Source organism: Genypterus blacodes, unplaced genomic scaffold, assembly GCF_046128005.1.
Source record: "Genypterus blacodes isolate CSIRO-AG114 ecotype Tasmania unplaced genomic scaffold, CSIRO-AGI_Gbla_v1 ptg000032l_1, whole genome shotgun sequence".
Lineage (NCBI taxonomy): Eukaryota > Metazoa > Chordata > Actinopteri > Ophidiiformes > Ophidiidae > Genypterus > Genypterus blacodes.
The window spans coordinates 8,222,472-8,243,674 of record NW_027466845.1 but is presented as its reverse complement, the minus strand read 5'-3'; the positions used below and the strand labels follow the sequence as shown (position 1 = coordinate 8,243,674).

Below are 21,203 nucleotides of genomic sequence, written 5' to 3'. Positions count from 1 at the left end.
TGATGAGTTGATTGTTTTTAATTTAAGGTTCAAATGGTTATTTCTTTTATCCTCTTTCCGATAAAAGTTAAAATATTCATTTAATTGTGTGCAATACAGCTTCATGCCATTAAATCAGGGCTGTGTATGAGCCGGCATCAAACACAACTTGATGATTTTATATTGGTGACCTCCAAGTCATCTCATGCTGCTTTGCAAGATAAATGGACAATTGAGCAGCAAAGACAAGTCAGTGGTTGGTATAAGATGAGATAGAACCTTATTTATCCCTGGAGAAATTGCTGTGCAACAGTTGCAGTACAGTAGGAGATTGAAAAATTCACCTCTAGTGTCAAATACTGTGCGAGAGTATCACAAGAGCAGACACAATAAGGGCTACAAGGTGCAGAATATGCAACTGGCTATGGTCATGTAATGAGAGTATATACACTTTATATTACTTATACAGCAGACACGTAACATCAATGTTGTTTATCAGTCATAAAATTACAGGAAATAAATTGTAGATGTTATTGTATGCGTGGAGCTGTGGACAAAATGCATGTTGGAGCTACTGTATACAGAAAAACAGGAAGTAAAAATTGCCTGTTTACAGCTAAAAACTCAAACCAACATCAACCAGTGAACTTGTCTTAAAGCTGGTAAACCTTTGTGTAGCTAGAACCTGGCCTACAAAATGTTATTGGCTCTACGCTGTTGAGGCAGGAAGGAACAGAATGGTAAGATAACAGAAGTGGAATGCAGTTGTACTTGGAGAAAAGTAGCTTTGATTGACATGTATGTATGGGAGGGTTCAGTTGTGGCCTTGCATTTGTGTGTATGTATGCATGTGATTGAGAAATGCTGCAGGCAGTAATACTAGTGGTGTATCCCGAGCATGTGTCTTAAGTGGTTGACTTTTTTTTGGTTCACATATTTTCATAAGGAAAAAGAAGAATGCTTGGAGCTCAGCCAGATATTAAACATCCACATTATACTAAGTATACAGAGGCTGTAGGGTGAACTTCCTTATAGATTGTTGTGTAGCTTACAGTAGTACAGCAAGTTAAATACTAAAGGGATCGATGCTTTTTCTTGCTTTCATCAGTTGGGCACCTTTTACACCATGCATTAAAATTCCATCTCAGTATGTGGATACATCGTCTGGATAATGATATCTAATGATGGATCTTCCATTTACACCTCGCCTTAGCATGTGACCCCCATTATCTTTGTAAAGTATCCAGATAAAGAGGGGGACTTAAGCTCAGTTAAAGTAAGTGCTTTTTTACATCCTACTTTCTTTATGAGAAAGTAGTTTCTATTGATATGATTTTATTGCTTTGATGGATTCCCTGCCAATACCTGGAATCGGTAAGAAGCTGTCATTCAGGCACCATTTACTCTTAGATTAACATCACCTTCTCTGGATGCGGAACTGAGATCCCATGTTGATGCAATGTGTAAATGCTTGCAGATTGCTTTGAACATCATGTTGTCAGCTCAGCCGGACCGCATGTGTATGAAGTTTTGTTCACATTATGATCAGCCCCAACTATCAAGGCGTAAATGTAATGCGTACAGCGGGGACACATTCATGAGATGAAGTACGAAAACTTCACCCTGCTTCCCAGTTTGGCTCGCTCTCATTCCTAAAGTTATTTGAATGGGAGTTACGACTATTCGTGAATGGAGGTCGGCACCTGGAATGCGGCTAGTGACACCCCACGCAGAAATGTTATTTATTGTTCCAAATGGATGAAGGCGTAACAGCCGGTCTACTGAGATCCGATCACATTTTAGGCAGCATCCACATAACAGAAATGCATGTTGATGCAAGTTCTAAAAGGAGCCTCAGTGTCTGGATGCAGATGAAGGTTCTCATGCCTGAAACGTTTTGTGTATTGTGAAGACAGTAGAGCTTAAAATATCATGGCCAAGTGCAACCCTGTGCTTTTTTGCCAGACATTTAATACAGTGATGATGATGCACTAACCGGTCTGAGTGCAGTGACCCAAACAGTCATTATATTGTTTGTTAAATCCTCGTGGCATCTTTTGCAGTCTAAATCGAGTATATTTCCCTTTACGTAAGACATCCAAGATTTTGAAAATGAAGTAGAATAATGAGGATGTTTGAGCAATATATGAATCGATGCAAAACAACATTCCACTATGTCTACATGTAGGCCTATATCCAATAGATTTTCCCTTAAGCAGCTGTAAACACATAACTACAGTATATCCGCTATAACAACTATAGAGCTCCTATAAATTTCATTTTGTTAAAGAGCTATTAAATGCATGGAACGCAACCAGCACATAAAACTGCCAGATAAATCAAAGAAAGCTCTGTTTTTGTTGGTCGTATTTCATACCGTAGAAACAAGTAAAATGTTATGTTTACAATAAAACATAATTGGTGCCACCCGGGATCTGCTGTCCTACACTGACTTTGGCCTCTAAATGTCACCTGAAAGTCTTTGCAGCACACAACAAAACTGACTGTGGTTTTGTATGAAGGTTCAGCACATCATCACTAGTAAATGATAGATTGTCTTGTGCATTCTACGGTTATAAGTTGATTGAAGCCCTACCAAGGCTTTTGAAGTCTCAGTTGTTGACAAATAAATGGCTTTGAAAAGCAACAGCTGAGAAAATTTCAACAACATGCTTGGAATGTTGTCGCTGTTGGAACAACCGCACAAGGTCAGTAGACAATAAGTTGGCCTGGTCTATAGAAAATGACCCGTGCCCTGTTGATGAGGTGCAGTTGTGCGGTCACTGGTACACTCCCCTGTATCAGTGTGGGTTCAAGTCAGGGCGAGGGGATGGAAGTTTGAATTCGAGCCCACTAATCGTAGAAGTTGTATGAGTGACTGTAGCCACCTCCGCACAGTGTACTAGGCTATGCAACAGTGTCCTTGTAATGGTCAACGAACAGTAAACCATTACAGTGAGATCAGTGAAAAAGTTGAATATTATTGAAGTTGAAAGCAGCAGACATACAATGTAAATGGTGCCCTGTGGTTAGTCTGGCTAACGCGTTTGACTCAAGCACGTAGTTCATTTATAAGAAGTGCCTCGAGGTCTGACCATTGACAGTGGTGGTCTAACCTGGTATGTTGTATAATACTGTCTGTAGACACGAGGTCTGAGTAATGTCTTAAGGTGCTGACCATTCAGCCACAAAACCATTACATTGTGCCTGTGCATAGCATAATGTTTAGCGGCTGAATCATGCTTACGATACATTCTTCATGTTATGGTATCTCAGTGGGCCTCAACTAGTAGCCTGGTATTTATGTATTTGACATGATAGTACATTATCTCTTTCTCATATACGTATACTGCTCCTCGCCTTTTTGTCGCGTGACAGTACAAAGTGCTGCCACATTGCTGATTTCTTGAATTAGCCTTCTGCTTTTGTGGCCACAGGACTCCATCCACCATGACCTGTGTATTGATAGCACAGAATGGGGATGTACGACAGTAACTTGCACATTGTCCGACTGACACGATTAATTATGTCAGTATAGTTCAGGGCCAGTGTTTGTCAAGCTGCTTCACAAAAAGAAAAATATGCAGAATAGTAATTTTGTACTCCAGCACCAACATAACGAACACATTTTCAAATACTTGAATGGTCAAGACCAGCCCTAACACATACACTCTCCACCCACTGTTGTGTCAATTGATTCTCATCAGGCTTTTTGACTGCTGCAGCAGGCAGAAGTGGTATTGGTTATGGGGATTAAAATGAGGAAGTGTAAACACAACAGCAGCTTCTCTAAAAAGGCAGGCAGTGTCGGCCTGTAACCATTGACGTGGGAATCGCACAAAAGAAATCTTGTGCATCTCTACAAAGCGATGTCTCCATTTTATGTTAATGAATAAGACATTTTCCCAGGTAATTAGCTGCATCAAGACAACAGGAATGGGTGAATGCAGGTACACCCTTTGTACTGATCTACAGTCTCTCTTTTTAGTAGATCCCAGAGAATGCAGTGAAGCAGTGGCGAAACAATGTACCAGAATGCCATAAAGGCTGAAGTTGTTGACAATACAGAATGTATTCTATTATATATTAAATAGGCCAGGGAGACTTTCTGTACTGTGAGTGCTGGCTTAACCCCTGACACACTAGCAGAGGCCACTGGCAACACAGCATTAGCAAGTGCTCTAAAGCAATAATTGGATATAATATTAAGAGTGAATTACACAAACAATGTGCCACACATCTACAAATGGTACTCGTGAATAGTGTCGTAGACAAGTTTTGCTTTCCCTGTACCCCTCGTCTCTAACTGCATCTCTTCCTCCCCCTCACATCCTCCTCTTCTGCAGGTGGTTCGCCTGTGCCAAAACCCCAAATTGGCCCTGAAGAACAGCCCCCCTTACATCCTGGACCTGCTGCCAGACACCTACCAGCACCTGCGTACCATCCTGTCCAGATACGAGGGCAAAATGGAAACTCTGGGTGACAACGAGTACTTCCGGGTCTTCATGGAAAACCTAACCAAAAAGACCAAGCAGACCATCAGCTTGTTCAAGGAGGGAAAGGAACGCATGTACGAGGAGAACTCGCAACCCAGGTGAGCAAAGTGATTCTGGCAATCCAGCAGTATGGCAAGTGGCTTACTTGGCAGTAGTGATGATGCCTGGTTAGCCAGTCATTGTGGTAATTCTACAACTCGCCTATCTTGGAAAGGTGAAGTTGAGACATTCATGTCTTTGCTATATAGCTTTTCATACTGCACCCCTCTCTCAGCCCCCGGGGTTGATGTAGCTCAAGATGTCTCACAGCAAAAGGAGAGAGCTGTTGTGGTTTGAACATGTGAGCATCTGTGGTCAGAATGACGCTTCATCTACACCTGCCTGCTACTTTGTTTCCCGTGCCTACATATCTCTACCATCTAGTTTAACATTTCTCCTTTTGTCTTGCACTCACTGTTGCACTCTTTCTCTCTTAAGCCGTGCAGTGCCTCTTTCTTTGCTCATACATTCATTAATCCATCTCTTCCTCTCTGAAAACAGGCTTGCAAATGTACAACCTGCATTAAGTTGTCTTGATTTTTACTTGCAGAAGTCATGGGCTAAATTCTGTAGGCTGTAGAAAATGCAAATCGGAAAGCTTGTTACATATCTAGGCTGTACAATCAATACTTATTGAAAATTATTTATATAGGTATCATTGTAAGATGCAGTACTATTCCATACTTTGATGCTTTTGAGAACCCAAGTCCCCTTGTGAGCAGGAGCTTGATATCATTGACTTCATTACCAGACCCTTACAGGCTTCAGTTCTTTTGATTCACTGGATGCTGTGAGAATTTCAGCTGTCATCGTCATCTTATACGTCATGGAAATGGAATAGTTAGGTGACCATGATTAGAGGTCCCGTGGTTGTTTTGCATCAGGAAGTGAGCCAGTATCAAATGTTATCGTAGTAAGGCTTTCCGGTTCCTGTTGTCCTGCTGACTTGCAAAAGAAGTTTAGCTAAACATGGTGTTGTCCAGGCTGCTGTGGCTGTCTGCAGGAGGTTTAAGATAAGTCTGTTGGATGATGACACCCAAGTTCCTGTGAACAAATTCCTGAACTGTTCAATGCACGTGGCACTTGAAATCAGATGTTTTACATGAGTAAACAGAGTATGAGTAGTAGAATGATCACTCTATGCACTTGGAATATTTGGCAATGCTACAATCCAGTTTGCCCAGAATTTATGACCTGAATGTAAGACTGTTTGTAAATTTCATCATATAAAAGTCAGAGAGAGACTCTGTCAGGGTATTTAGCAAGTTTGTACTACTGCATGCTGTTTATATAGAATATATCCAGTAGATGGCTGTTTTGAACTGTAGTACACCTGTCCCCTGCCCAGGATGACTACTGGAGACAATATGAAACCTGTTGGATAGTTTGGTTTACTCCAGCTCTTCCACTTCCACAAAGTGAATTGAGGTGAGCCATCAGTATGTGGCAGATTGGACCATTATGTGGATTTATGGCACTACTGTCTTCTCTTGTCCCCTAATGTCATGACTGGGGAATCAATTGTAATATGTAAATTCCTACAGACAACCTTAAATCACCTGCAAATTTGGTGTGAGCTTGTCTGGTTTTACTTGAATGATGGTGAAAAAACATCAACTGGAAGTGGCTGGACGGTGAGTTATTGAGCGGTTATGACCCCTTACTTTAGGTGGGTCCTCTGAGCGTGGGTCTCCTCACCATTCCTTAGTCACTAGTCAGAACTTAAAGTGATTGTTCAGACTCTTACACAACCAGCAGTGCAAGGTCTTACGACAGGGGGGGAGGTCAAACTAAGTAAGCAGAATGTGTAAGACTGGGGACCTTTCCCTATTGTGCTCTAGCAAAGATATCCCTTGGACATGAAGTGACCAAGCAATGTGGGCTATTTTAAACATTGTCTTACACCCTGTTTGTACAGAGATCTTGTATAATGTGTGTTTGTGTTATCTCTTCTTTTTTGGTGATTTGCAAAAGCACTTAAGTGGCACTTGCTCCCGAAAGCTGCTATATAAATATACTTAACCTTATCTCACCTGAAGAACATTCAAGCTTTTCAAAGAAAAAAAGCTTAATGGTGTGTGTGTGAATGATTTGTATCATGCAGACATTCCTCAAATTCTTGTTGCACCTTATGTATACAAAATGTTTCCAGAATACTGCTCCTGGTTGTACTATGGTCTATGGTTCTGGTGTGATATTATTCTTTAAAGCAGGATCAGAATTATCATAAAATGGTGTAGTAGATTATTTCATCTACTCAGGTCATTTGCTGGCCGTTGGCAATACATCCACACCTTTGTTGCTCAGTTCCTCAGTGAGACTGCTCTTTGTCATGGACCATGACAATAACCTTGCAGACAGAAAACCCACTAAGAAGGCAACTACAGAAGAGGAAACTGCTATCTGTACCATGTCAGAACTGATCACAGGCTGAGCCATTACACCATTTGTTTGTGAAGTTCATTTTCATCATCACTTCATAAGACCAAAGGGCCGCAGAGAAAGGAATTCCTGGTTAGCACAGAGGAAACACACACACATACACACACAGTAGCCAAGCATTACATACAAAGAGTGCTATTGTCTGCATGGAGAAGGCTGTGGCACTGACACTAACCAATGGGTATCAGCCCACTGGAGAATGCTATAGAATCAACCAATGACATCCAGCCACTAGAGAGTCCAGTGTGTGTTCAGGCCATGTCTGAGCGTAGCACATGGCTCAGACTGAAAGAGTCACAGATAAACTCTAATCTCACTACCTTAATGCAGAATGACTCAACATTTCTCAGAATGTGCAAAATATATACATACTATATGTTAAGACATTGACCCTTCTGAAGTGGAGGACCTTTAGAACATGTATTTATTTAGATTATTGGATTCCTTATTGGATTCCTTCAGTCTCTTTGCCTGTAAGGGCTTTACTGCTGCATGATGAAAGAGTCGAGGTAACATAATACAGGCTAGAGGAGTCCACATCTAGACTTCAGCAGCACCAGAGCCGTTTATTTACATCGGTTTTTACATATTGACCGAGGAGAGGAGGCGTGAGAGGGCGTGGTGTCATCGTGTGAGGATGAAAGCGAGGCCGGGGCTGAGAGCAGGAGAGACGATCACAAGCCCGACGGCCTGCATTTCAGTCAGAATCAACACAACACATTGAGCACTTCCTGCTCTTTTGCTCTGCTCACTTCCTCTTCTCGTTGTACTCGGCACAGCCAAAACATTTTCTTGTCTTGGTGTTGTAACTCTGACAAAGTTGTTGGTGTTCATCTAAACAATTTAAGTCAGAAAATGATAAATAGTCTTTCTCTTATTGTAACAAGAGTAACTAACCCTAACCCTGTATCCTTTCGTATCTCGGGGTTACAATAAGAAAACAGACTCTAATTTTAGCGAAGTCCCAATCCCGACTAATGGCAATTTTCACAATAACAGTACTTATACCATTTCGGTTATTATTTATGTTTAATTTCTTCGCAATGATGACATTTTCCGTGGTGGTTATCCAGTAGTGCACAAAGAGGATGAATTAGAATTAGTAGCTGTCTTTTGCAAAGCCAGTTGCTTATTCTCAGAACAAATAAACTAAAGCACTATGGAGAATAAAGTTGCCAATTGGAGGTAAAGTTGTCTTGCTTCAAGTTTGCAAAACAGCTTTGGTGACTCCTGTGTCTGTGAAGAAAGACTGAAGAAGCTGGTTGTCGCCTTTGCATTAGTTACCCAGCAGGCTGCATTGGCAGTTGGTTTTTAATGCTCCTGTTTTTAATGGAGTAGTCGATTATATACAAGTAATGTGGCAGCCCTAATCTTGTGCTTAACAGGTGTGCAGGAAATGTTTGATCAGATTAGGTTTCAGTATGGTTCATTCACTCAGGTTTGACGTTGCACCAGATGCGGCTGGTTAATCTAAATACTTTACAGGCTGCATACGGTAGAGACTATGTTGCTGGATTAGTGACTGCTTTGGCCAGCAATATATTAATCGGCGTACTTCAGATAGGAGAAAATTGTAGTCCCTTAACGGATCAATACAGTTGTTGGGGTGGGGTCTATCCCAGGTGACCCCTAGACCTCCCCCCTCCGAGCATCCGCCAGGATACTGTTTTGACCTTTGTGTGAGACTGTTTGATCACTAAGCTGCCATTGCATCCTGACCGCCGTCGATAAGTCCAGCTGCTCACAGGAAGTGGTGGGCTGAAGGGTGATACATCTGCTCTGTGGGTGGGGGGGCAAGCTGCTCTGCTAAATACAAAAGCACTATAGACAGTTAATACTGTATGTGGTAGGTTGTATTTGCAATATGGGTGTGTACCTCTTAAGGTCTAATTGGCTCGTATCTTATCTTTACACACCTAATTTGTTGCCAGTAGAAGGCATTAAGGCTGTTGGCTTTGTTTAGAAGTGCTTGTAAAGCTCTTTTTACTTCCCCCCACCCCCCTTCCTTCCTTCCATCATCCATCCAAGCCTTCCTTCACTGTCAGCCCGTTGGTCCAGTCGTCTGCACAATAGAAACATGCATTCCAAGCATGCTTTGGTGATATTACTAAAGTAGTCGGTGGGAACGACTTCCTCAGGCTTGTAGTCATTCACTGACTCGAGCGGCAGTGGCTAATATCAACACATAAGAAAAGTGAGAGTTTTCTGTGGTTAGTGAAGATGGAACACCTTATTGGATTTAGTTTTATTTGTAAGGCTGACTAGAGCACAATGCTGTGGCTGTATGCTCATCTCAGTGTTGCGTGTCTTGCATGGTGCCTTCTCAGGTGCGCGCCTCTGTGTCTGCTCTCTGACGCCATTACAAAGTTTCTGGCGCCTGATCCTTCTCGTCACACCACATTTGTGTTGTGAACATAATTTTCACTGCTGTGGTAAAGCTTGTGTGAACTTTTGTTTGTTTGTCACATTGAGCTGATACATCAAATCCATTGCCTTATTTATGATTGATGTACCGGAGCCTTTGTAAAAGAGAGACAGAGAGCAACATGACATACGAAATAGTGCCTCTGGTATTTCCTCTGGTATTTCATTTACACCCTTTCCCATCTTGGTCATGGACTTCCTATTTTCTGTCCGACAGCCATGTGAAACAAAGGTCGCTCTCTGTGAACCGGGCTCTTCACTTTGACTATGCACCGTACATCTCCACCTTATCATTTCAGCAGTTTGCATCTATAGTTGTGAATAGAGCCATATGAAAATGCAGCTTGCTGATGAGCGTTCACTCAAAATGTTTTGACCTCAAAGATTTACCTGCTGCCACACATGCTCAATGGAAACAGAGTCAGTCATTGTTTGGTATTAGGAAAGACTTTTTGACAGGCTTCATGTCGTAGCATAGTTAAATGTGAAACATTCTAGACCGAACCCATAGTATCACTACATTTACATTTTATGTGGAAAAATGGTTAAAGGGTTGTTTCAGAGATCATTGAGTGGATATGTTTCTACAGCCCTGCACTGTTTTTTACTGAAGGTACCTACAGACTTCATTCAGCTTTGGTTCCAGTTGCCCTTGAACGGTATGGTTGGGTTTCATACTGTACTATAGTTTGTCACACCATTTCACATTTTTCCGCCATTAATATAATCATGTCATCTCCTGATACTCGTAGTAGTGCAGAAAGACAGTGACCATTTCACCATGAAGTAGATGACAGAAGTTAGCTTCGTGTCTGATCGGGTGATCTTTGGATTTGCTACTTTGCCCAATAATTGTTTATCATTGATTTTTTTTTTTTGTTTATTAATTAATCTTGACAGCCATAATAAAGTAGGAACAGGATAATGTCAACATTTAATCATTAAAAGAGGCTTTAAAAGCGGAAGTGTTATTTTAAAACTGGTACTTGGCTCCACAGCTGGAGGGCATGGTTTGGTTAAACAGCTAATAGAAAACGCTTAGCTTTTCTAAATGGCTGTTGGCAATTAATTTCTGTTTGTTCAGCTACTACTAACCTGTAACAAATAGCACCCGGCGGTCTTGGGCCTAATAAGGCTCAGACTGACACGACTAATGGCGTTAACCATTGATCCAAAGTGTTTCTGCTCCATGCTGCATTCCCCCCTTACTTATGAATCAAATTGCCTGCTTTTGGTGTAGATGTAGAGATGAATAAGAATGTGTGCTCTGCCGCCGTAGGGAAGCTCAGCACATAGCATGTAGGAGTAGAGCACGTGAAGTTTAGGCGGTGATCCTATCTGTCAAACAGCTTTCAGTGCTGCTGCTGTGAGTGGAAAATGTTTTTCACACGTTGGGTGTTTGAATTACATTTGGCCGCACGTGTAGCTTGGGGCTCTATGTGCAGATATACACACAAAGCATTATAGTTATTTCTGTCACTGTTGTGCCAGTAAGCAGCCCCATGCACTCCACACACTGTTAGATTGTGGTGAGTAGCATGATGCAAACTACTAGCTCCTCTGCCCTGAAGGTTTCCACTCGCGTTTGTCCTTTACTCAGACTGATATATGAGTTCATATGAATCCTGGTAGATGTCAAATATGGAAATAGATTTAAATGCTCATGTAGAGAAATTGTTCTGCATTTTGTCCTAGTTTTTACCCCCAGGGTTTGTATGTATGAGGAAGTTGTTCAGTGTGTTTGGATGATTGCTGAAGTGCTGTGTAGCTTGCGTGGTGTGATGTGTGTTGTCATGGCTGTTTCCTGATGGAGATCCGGAACAAAGCTAGTTCCGGAGTGTCAAATTTATAAAGTGACAACTACAATGAAAGTCTGTGACCAAAAAACCATAAACCCTTCGTCTGTTTTAAAATCGACCCTTCATTTCTATTTCAGTCATTACTTAAACTGATTTCTTTTTTAAAGCCAGAGACGAAGCTTATCTGTGGTGTTGCTAGGGTTACCAGAGGTGGCAATCATAAGGGTTTACAAGTAAAGCACATGAACATGAGATGTTTCGTCAAGGTGGTTGCTATGTGGGTGGCGGTGGCCTTTGGTAGACTTCTTGGGCTCAGGACGTGACCATGGTTATGTAATCACTGTGTTTATGGTTTGGAAATGGTGAAAAAGACAAGTCATGGGATTTGAACCAAGAATCATAATCATCCTAAATCAAGCTAAACACTGAAGGTATTTTGATTTTCCTGACATCAACGTCTGCCACCTACACACTGCAGCACTTTCAAAGTCGTAAGACCGCTGCAGGATTGGCAACGTTGCGTTTCAGTGTCTTAAAGTCATGAGGTGTTCGCTCTACACGACTGTGAACACCCACGACATTTTGGCACACGAGGATTCACACAAACCACGAGCAGGACGTATCACTGTCTTTGCTCCCATTGTCAGTCACGACATGATTCACTGCACATGATTTTGAGTCACTAGATCTCTCTTGATCACCTGGGAAGAACTATTATCACGCAACAGCCGAGCAGCCAAACATTTGCTAGATTCGAGCTAGCTGGCAACAACTCAAGGGAGGCGATGCCAGACAAATAATGGTTTTAATACTGCCTGTTCTTCAGCTGGCAAATGTAAATTATAGCTTGAAAAGACAGGATGTGCTGGGTGTCTCTTGATGATAGAAGTTTGTTGTTCTTCCAGTTGACGTCCACGCGCCTGCCGATCACCTTTAGTTGCCAATGTCAGCCATAGTTGTTGTTACTGTACCTGTTACACCATTGACAATTTTCAGAATTTAATTTGCAATCAAGTATATAAAGGTGGATTGATGCAGTTATGCAACGTAGCAGCCAGTTAGTGCCTTCTTCAGACGAAAGAGGGTCAATGCCTGTGGTCCTCACTGGTCTGGTCAGTGGTTTGGTGATACTTGGCAGAGCTCACAGAAGAAGAGCGTGTGTTTATTCAGAAGCTCTGCCACAGTGGTTAAGTTTGATGGTTTTAATACGTGGGTCTGCAGTTGCTTTGATGTCTTGCATGGTGGCTAACCAGAAGAATAGCAAAGCTGTTTTGCATTTAGATTGTGCAGCTGTTACTTTTGCTACAAAATACATCCACCTCACCATCTCTGAGTACAGGAGTCTTTAAGTAGGCCCGGGAAGGGATCACTGTGCAGTCAATAAGCTGTTACAACTCATTATGAAGGGACTGTTCGGCCTTGGCAGAGGTATGCTTTCTCCGAGTGCCCTCTACTTTTTGCTCTATTTTCCTCGCTTTGTTTCTCCTCACTGTAATGTGACACTTTGAAGGATAAAAGCTGGCAGCTTGATACTAAAGCTACTTGTAACTCGGCCAATCCAGTCAGACTCTCACTCCATACAGTTGACCCTCGCTGGCTCTGCTGTGGCGTATTGGCGCAGTGCGGACTCGCCTGGGTGGCTGTGCTGCTTTATCACAGCCGACAGGAAACAGGAAGGGAGCAGCCAGCTGCAGGGTCAGAGGTCGGCCTATAGCATGAGGGGGAAGGTAGACAAAAACCTAGTGTCCAGAAAAGAGGCTTGGCGTGTTGCAGTGGTCATTGTTAAGAATGACCGAGAGGTGGAAAAGAGAAAATATTAGAATTGTGAAGACAATTCTCCGTGGAGCTTCAGCCCACTGCGCCCACATCTTCCTCGTTGGCTCAGCAGCTGAAACAGCAGCAACAGTTGTAGTGTTCAACTGTTGGAACGCTGCCCGCCACCCAACGCACACACCAACTACAGAGCGGCCATTGTCGGATGGAGAGGGCCGGGCCGGGTGAGGGAGAGATGCTCGTACAGATATCGGCTTGTTCCCGCTCCGTATCGAGCTGGATTTGAACCAGCGTCTCCCTGAAAGGCTTTGAAACGACTCTCAGCTTTTCTGTATTTATTTGTTGATTTATTTTGCTCCATCTGTCCCGTCGTGACACAGACGCAGAGAAATCTCATTTACTGTGCATGATTGGTGCCAGAGACAGCTGTGCCACCCAGCAAGCCTGATGCCATTCACACCAGTGTTTGCTTTCACAGCAGTTATCCTCCAAACACACACTCACTCTCTCTTTCTGCCTTATTCTTCCATGTGTGTTCAAATGCAGCCTGTAGATTTGGGATTGACGGATTGTTGGCATTTTTGTGTGTGTGTGTTTGTATTCAGTGTGACAGAGAGATGAATATAAGCCACGATGCCTCCTACGGAAAAGCCTTGATGTCTGTTTTACTTGGTTTTTGTCATTTCTTTTGATGCGTTTGCGCTGAATGTTCTCTTGTCTGTCTGAGCACACTGTTACAGCTCTGTGAGATTAGCTGAATGTGACGCTCAGGAGCGATAAGCAACGTTTTTTTTAATGGCTGGATCTGAAGTTATGCCCTAGCAAATAACAAGCAAAATTGAATCTCATATCAAAATAAGTATGACACGCTAAATGATTAAAATAAATGGAACAATACGACTGTAAGCTAGTGTGTGTGTGTATATATATATATATATATATAGAGAAATCCAAGTTCAGAGGAAGAGAAACTTATTGTTAATACTGCATGTGAACTTCAGTGAGCATGTCACCATTTTGCACAATAAAGTATTACAAGAGGATGGAAGATAAAAGAGGAAGATGACTTGAATTAAAGCTCAGCTTAGAGAGAAGGTAACGGGAGAAAGTACGAGACTGCAGCGTTAAGCCTCAGCCGGCCAGGAAGCAGGTGACGGACAGGAGGACCTCCCGTGGAGATGATGGCTAACTAAGAAAGAACACTCAGAAATGGAGTGTCACAAAGGCTCGCTCCCTTGAGGTGATGCTGGAAAGGGTTCACAACTACAGCTGCACGAGCCCCTGCTTGCTTCAGACGGCTCAAAGGTCTGGTTTTCCACATTACATCTGTGTTGAGTGTCGCCCCAAGTTCAAAGCTGGAAAGTCTCCACATCTGGCTTCTAATCGTGGCTGAAGATGAAGTGGGTAGAGCTGTACAGAGGTTAAGGCAGCCAGCTACAAGACTGCTTACTGTTTGAAGATGGCCTGACTGCTTAAAGGGTGTAAATGCAACACTATCACCGTTTGCCAGAGTAGACCCTGCATTCTCTCTCTTTTCACATTCGCGTCTGCACTCTCTGAGGTAAATTATCGCCCTAACAAGCGCCAGTCTATTTTGGCAGGCTCTCAGCATACACTAATCTTATTCATCCATCCTCAGTCACTGTCCTTCCTCATTCACTCTTTCCACTCCTCCCTCGCTCCACTCATAGGGTGCGTAGTGTAGTACGGGGCAGCTGCGATGTAGCAGCGCTTTCATTGCTCTCTCGTGCATGTCAATTCACCCTCAGCAGCAGCCAAGCACAAATCTCCCTCTGTGCTGCCTCATAAATCATGGCTTTCTCATCGCAACAACTCTAATGCAGTGTGGGGCTTCAGTGACATTGTACGACTTCCTCTTCATTTCAGCGTCTCCGTCCCTTGTCCCCTTTGCCTCTCTTAAATGCTCTTATACATACTTCTCTCTCTGATTCTATCCTCCTCCCATTCTTCTGTTCTTTGCATTCTTTGGCCAAGCCATAATGATGGATTAAGGAGATGGCTTAGAGGAGTTCTGACAGGAAGGCAACACCACATAGAAATCCAGTTTGTTTAGTTCAGTGTCTTGGCCTCTTATAACAGTGACAGGCATCAGAATTAACCCAGGGGCACACAGTTTGTCAGCTGACGGATGAGGTGGAATGTAGCTGAGTGTGACCGTCTTGCAACTCCACTCCTCGCATTTTCCGAATGTATTTGATCTTGTCAGGCAGAACAACAACCTGGTCTTGTATTATGGACTGTAGAGAAAGTAAAATCTGAGTTTGACAGTAGCCAGTGGTAGCTCATGGCTGGCTTGTGTTCACACTAGCTTTGAAGCTAAACTGACCATGTCATAATTGAGTGCAGCTTTATTTTTCTGTCTATACTCCCTCTTAAACCCCTCAGCTTATTCTTCACACATTGTTGCAAAGGTCCAAACCTCTCCTGGATTTCTCCACTGCACCACATTGCCAGTAATTGTACTGGTTTCCTCCGCTGAATTGTGTTGTTAGTTTCCATCCTGAAATGATGCTATTTGCTGCTTCTGGATGTTGCGGAGTAGCTGAACACTTTGCATCTCCTGCCTTCTGCCCCCGTGACATCATGGTTTCCCCCTCCACCCCACCCCCAGGAAGTTTTTCAGAAAAGTAGTGCAGGAACTGCGGTGGAATTGCTCTGAATGGTTACCAATGTAGCACCAACCGCCAGAGTTCAAGCAAAAACATACTAGAGAGAGAAGCATGAAAGGTCTAAATAGGGCCTCAAATGAGACAGGTGGTGTTATTTCTCGCCTGTTCTCCCATAACTTGTAATAAATGGTTACTGCGCTCCCCTGGCGTGTATAAGGTTAATCTTTTACAGTGGTTTCAATCATTTTTAGACATTAAAGCAATACACATACAAGGGTAATGTTCAAATTGGCATCACTGGGCTCATTCCTCGCAATGACGTTGCCTCCCGCTCTCGAATCATCAAGAGTGAAGACCTAACAAACTAGTGTTTGGCTTTAGCTGCCTGGTGTTGTATCCCACATCTTACTCCTCCGAGCCTCCCCTGTAAATGTACACGCTGACTACATATTTTACTAATTACAACGTGTGAACCATGTGGGACTGAACATACACATTCTGCTTTGGCGTGTCTGACAGCAAAATTAACCACGCAGAGTCTGGAAAAACAAGTGAACACAAATTTGGTGTGAGGTCAGCTTCAGACAGCATTTCTCACGGCCTATGCTGAAGCGATGTCACCCTACAAGTCAAGAAGACCACAGGCACCTACACATTAAATTCACTGTGACTCGTTCAAGTTTCATCAATTTTTATTGCCTTTATTGCCGGTGAATAATCAAAGCTTTAACGTAGGTAGATATACGTAAATGAAATGATGGCCATTCATCCTGACAGTTTGATGGGGCTAGTGTGAAAAGTATGGTTATTCCCTGAAGGAGGAATTGAAGAAAGGAAGTAAGTCAACAAAGGGAGGGGAAAAGACCCAAAAACATGTGATGAAGAGAGAGAGAGAGAGAGATATTGAACTTTAACCGTTGCTTTCCATTTGCATTTTCAGCACTGTTAGTCGCAAGAGAAAAGCTTCACATTTTGTGATTCAGAATCGTATCCCACTGTACTCTTTGCCTCATATGTGTTTTGAAAAGCCACTGTGAAATAGTTCCAACAAAACTAGAATGTAAATTAATACACAAGAGTTTAAAAACTGACTTGTGTCGCAGCCACATGACTGACTTCACTGCAAGCAGAGATCAAACTGCAAACTCCGCCAACGCAGCAAAATATTTTGCATAGCCACAGATGGCCCAGACAGCAAGACTGATATGTTAATCAGGCTAGAACTATTTATAGTGGACTGGGTAAATGTGTAAAGTATATCAATCCCATATAGATTGCTTATGCATTTTCTTTGGTATTGTTTGCTTTGCTTAACGCAGACCCATGTTGGATCCAAATGCATGTTTTTGTCAGTGATCCTGTGTGTACAATTAGGTCGCTGCGAAAAGAGGAATCGCAGCTCTATACCGTATATGCTGAACAAGGCACTGCAAAAGCAAGCCTGGGGAGACTTGTCAGGCTTATGTTCACCAGACAAGGCGTTTTGTTTGTTTATGAATTTATTTCTGTACTGAAATTATGCAGAAATTCCAAATCCACTTATTGTACTTTACTATTTACTATACACACTTCTCAGTAGACAAGTAGTTGACAAGCAAATGTATGATGAAAGAATTTTCAGCAAATTCCCACATCTGACCTAAAATCTGATATCATTGCCAACTGTATTATTACATGTTTCTGTATTTTGGAATGTGACTAAATGATTGTCAGTAAGTCAATAATGTGTATGTGTAATGCTCCTAGATAAGACCGGAGTTGCCACTGTGTGCCCCATCTTGTCCCCCAATTCTTTTATTTAGCATTCCCACTCACAAAGATCTGTTCCTCTTTTCTACAGACGGAACCTGACCAAACTGTCACTGATCTTCAGCCACATGCTGGCTGAGCTGAAGGCCATCTTCCCCAATGGTCTGTTTCAGGGCGACAACTTCCGCATCACCAAGGCAGATGCTGCAGAGTTCTGGCGGCGCGCCTTTGGGGACAAGTGAGTGCAAGGACTCTATCTATCTGACCGGTGGTTTACAATGTGCAACCACACTAATTTAGATCTTACATCTGTAGTGAATCTATGTTAGTCTGCGACGCAGCACTGTTGCTTGTTAAGGTTCCACTATGTGAAATCATAATCCAACAAATTTGAAATTTTTTATTTCAGATTTTATATGGGGATGTCATCTTGTATTTTATTTTTGTGCCTTGTATCTATCTATTATAGGACCATAGTGCCTTGGAAGGTGTTTCGCCAGTCTCTCCATGAGTTCCACCCCATCAGCTCTGGACTGGAGGCCATGGCCCTGAAGTCCACTATAGACCTCACCTGCAATGACTACATCTCAGTATTTGAGTTTGACATCTTCACTCGTTTATTCCAGGTAGGAATCACGTCTGTGTGTGCATTCAGACACTCAGTACAAGTAATGCAGAACAAAATCTCTAAAATATCCTGGGAGAAAAGAGGAGTACAAAGCTGAAGTCTTGTGATATTCTTGAACATTAGCAAGATCTGTTGTGTTCAAGAAGATATCTCGAACACAACAGAAACCCAGCCAGATAAATGTAGTTTTAATATCACATGGTTATCTGCTAAATATGTCAAAATAAGTTATAGCTTAAAAGTTTAAGAAACAGGATTTTCTGCTGAAAATGTTCAATGGTGAATCAGCCCATTTTAACCAACAAAGATTTACATTGCACCAAAGAAAAAAACACCGACCTTTTAAACCATCTCATATCTAATCTATTGTTTATTCCCTCAATGACATTATCAGCCCAGGCTATTCATGTGCAGGACGTAGACGAGCTTCATTAAGGCCAAACAGATTATAAGCTCATTGGCGTCCCCTCTGATGCTCCAGCTTGAAGTGCAAACCCTCCTCTAACTGCCCTCAAACATACAAGAGGAAGTGAATCGGTGGCCATTTTGAGCTCTGTCCTTGATGTACTTCAGATGGTTGGTGCATTGCATATTTTTTTTCAACCTGTATAAGCCGAGCTCATTTACTCCACTCAGTTCGGTGATAATGAAGCAGGTCCAGGAAGAACTGATGCGTGGAACAAATGTACTTTTGTTGTTTTGTTAGTTTTGAGTTTTGTTCTGATTGATACTTCCTCACTGGTGACGGTGATTGCAGAACCACCCACACACTACCTAAATCAGTCAGCTATGGAGTAACGTGATGTTTAATGGCTTGTTTCAATAGTGGGGTTTCCAAACTCTGAAATAAAAAAAACTAAAATATTGCATAAACAAAAAAGTTGTCATGTTGAGGCGCTCACCTAATTTGCAAAGCTAATGGCACGCAAAGTAGTGGTTATGTAGAACATGAGGTCTCATGTTTCATTTCTGTGTTGGGGGAGATATTGACAGAGCTATGGATCAAAGAGGAGACCAATGTTCTTCAATTTCATTTAAAGATACAGAAGTTTCAGCTGTATTAGACAGAAAGCAGCGGCACAACGCAAGAATTTATCAAGACTCACAAAATGGATATCCTTCTCCCATTATAGCCCAAGCATTTGGTCATTGTCTTCGGTTTGTAAGAAACACAGACGTAATTAAGGATATCATTATTAATTCCCAGAGAGCTGCCAGATCCTAGAAAACCCACTGCACACATCTTCTGAGCTCAGTATCGCAAGATGAGGAGAGCAGGCTTTGTGAAATATTCATTAATGGAAACACTGACAATTCTATCTCCACTTTCTCCTCTTGTGAAGGGTTGACTTGGTTTTGGTCGGGCAGTGTCGAGATACATGCACCTGTCTGCATCATTTAGCAAACGTCCATTTAACCTTTGTGCTCCTGTGGCTCCAGATGGTGCCAGAAGAGTTTCATGCTGTATTAAGTGTTGCTTCACCCAGAGGGAGACGGCTCTTGCATTGCATTCAACCTCAGTAAACTGTGGTTTTAGTTATAGCGTCATCCATGATTCAGTATATTTCTCCATTACTGTGGTCACACTGTCATCGCTGTGTCCACTCAGTCGCACATCCGATGAGTCACTGCCTATCTGTGTTTGTGTGTGTGTGTGTGTGTGTGTAGCCTTGGTCATCTCTGCTGCGGAACTGGAACAGCTTGGCAGTTACTCACCCGGGGTACATGGCCTTCCTCACCTACGATGAGGTCAAAGCTCGGCTGCAGAAATTCATCCACAAGCCCGGCAGGTGAGACGTAAAGACACAGACGTTATGCAACCTAAATCTACTTGTGGCACAAAAGCGAAACGATTTGATGTCATTTCGTTCCAACCATAACTGCACATTACTGAACATCTTGTCCCTGGCAGAGCCCAGCCACTTTCACTGAATGGTTTACTGCCAATCATCATATTTTTAGGTACGATACTATTTTATTCATGTTGACATTGAGACTTCGAGACCATTTCAATTTTTGGAGGTTAGTGAACTGTTAGTAGTTTCTGATTGAGCTTCCATGAGCAACAGTGTGGTTAAAGAAACACAGGAGGTAGCTGAGCATGTCTGCCCATCGTGTGTGTGTGTGTGTGTGTGTGTGTGTGTGTGTGTGTGTGTGTGTGTGTGTGTGTGTGTGTGTGTGTGTGTGTGTGTGTGTGTGTGTGTGTGTGTGTGTGTGTGTGTGTGTGTGTGTGTGTGTGTGTGTGTGTGTGTGTGTGTGTGTGTGTGTGTGTGTGTGTGTGTGTGTGGGGCACTCAGGGCAGCGTGGCACTGGTACCTACCATCAATGGCCCGATTGTATGCTGAAAGCTGATGTCACCTCTTCAGCCTGTCCTGTGTGTGGGGGCAACGTTGACATCCTTGCCGTTATTGGTTGATCTGATCACAACACAGCTTGCTGTCTGCAGAGCTGTGTTGGTTCATGCGTGCATTTCTTGTTCCATACTGTCACGAAACTGCATCGTGTGTAAACTTTCTCTGGTTTGGAGTGCCTCAGGGGAGCATTTTTGGTCCATTGCTCTTTCCTATGTACATGTTACCATGTCAACTTCTAGCCTACAGCAGAAGAAAAGCTGCTTAATATTACAAAATGGATATCTGACTGTGTAGTCTACTAAATCCTCAGCCGAGAGCATCTTTCATTGTGGTTTGGCACCCATGTTAACAAGTTACAGCATTGACACTGCACACTAGAAGGTTACTGCAAAAACAAATCTTCAACACTGCAAAATAATTGCTTGTCAGTAGTTTATACTGCTGATGTAATGTTAATGTTTTAAAGTACACATATGAGCCTTTTTCAAGACATAGCATATAGGCTACCAAACACGGTCCTGGCAAGAGGAAGCAATGGGATGCACCCTGAGTGCAAACAGGACCAGGCTGCTTTTGTTCACTACTTGAACAGTGTAGAATACTGCCAAATACATAATGGAATGCCATGGAAATTTGAACAGTATTTGCAGTACTGAGTAGCTGTTCTGCCCCGCAGCAGCGATGTTACTAATGTGAAAGGCAAAAGCGTTCCAGCAGTAGCTGTCACGCAACGGTGGGAATAGAGCCTGCCATCACACACTGGAAAGGATTTTTACTGAGGAGAGAATCTCTCACTCTGTCTCTTGTCCATGAGGAGCAATGCTTTCGTTATTCTGACTCGAGGCAGACACAGCAGCTTGTTTAGTTGCCTCTGCCTCCATCGCTCAAAG

The 21,203-nt window shown here is 42.7% G+C and overlaps 1 protein-coding gene across 1 annotated transcript in view; it reads left to right on the top strand.

Annotated features, from left to right (window-relative positions):
* cbl (Cbl proto-oncogene, E3 ubiquitin protein ligase) overlaps positions 1-21,203 on the top strand; it is a 34,306-nt gene that overhangs the window by 2,629 nt on the left and 10,474 nt on the right. The window contains exons 2-5 of the mRNA XM_076146058.1: positions 4,326-4,573; positions 17,423-17,569; positions 17,801-17,957; positions 19,628-19,749. Of these exons, the coding sequence (XP_076002173.1) occupies positions 4,326-4,573; positions 17,423-17,569; positions 17,801-17,957; positions 19,628-19,749 (674 nt within the window). The remainder of the gene's footprint in view (positions 1-4,325; positions 4,574-17,422; positions 17,570-17,800; positions 17,958-19,627; positions 19,750-21,203) is intronic.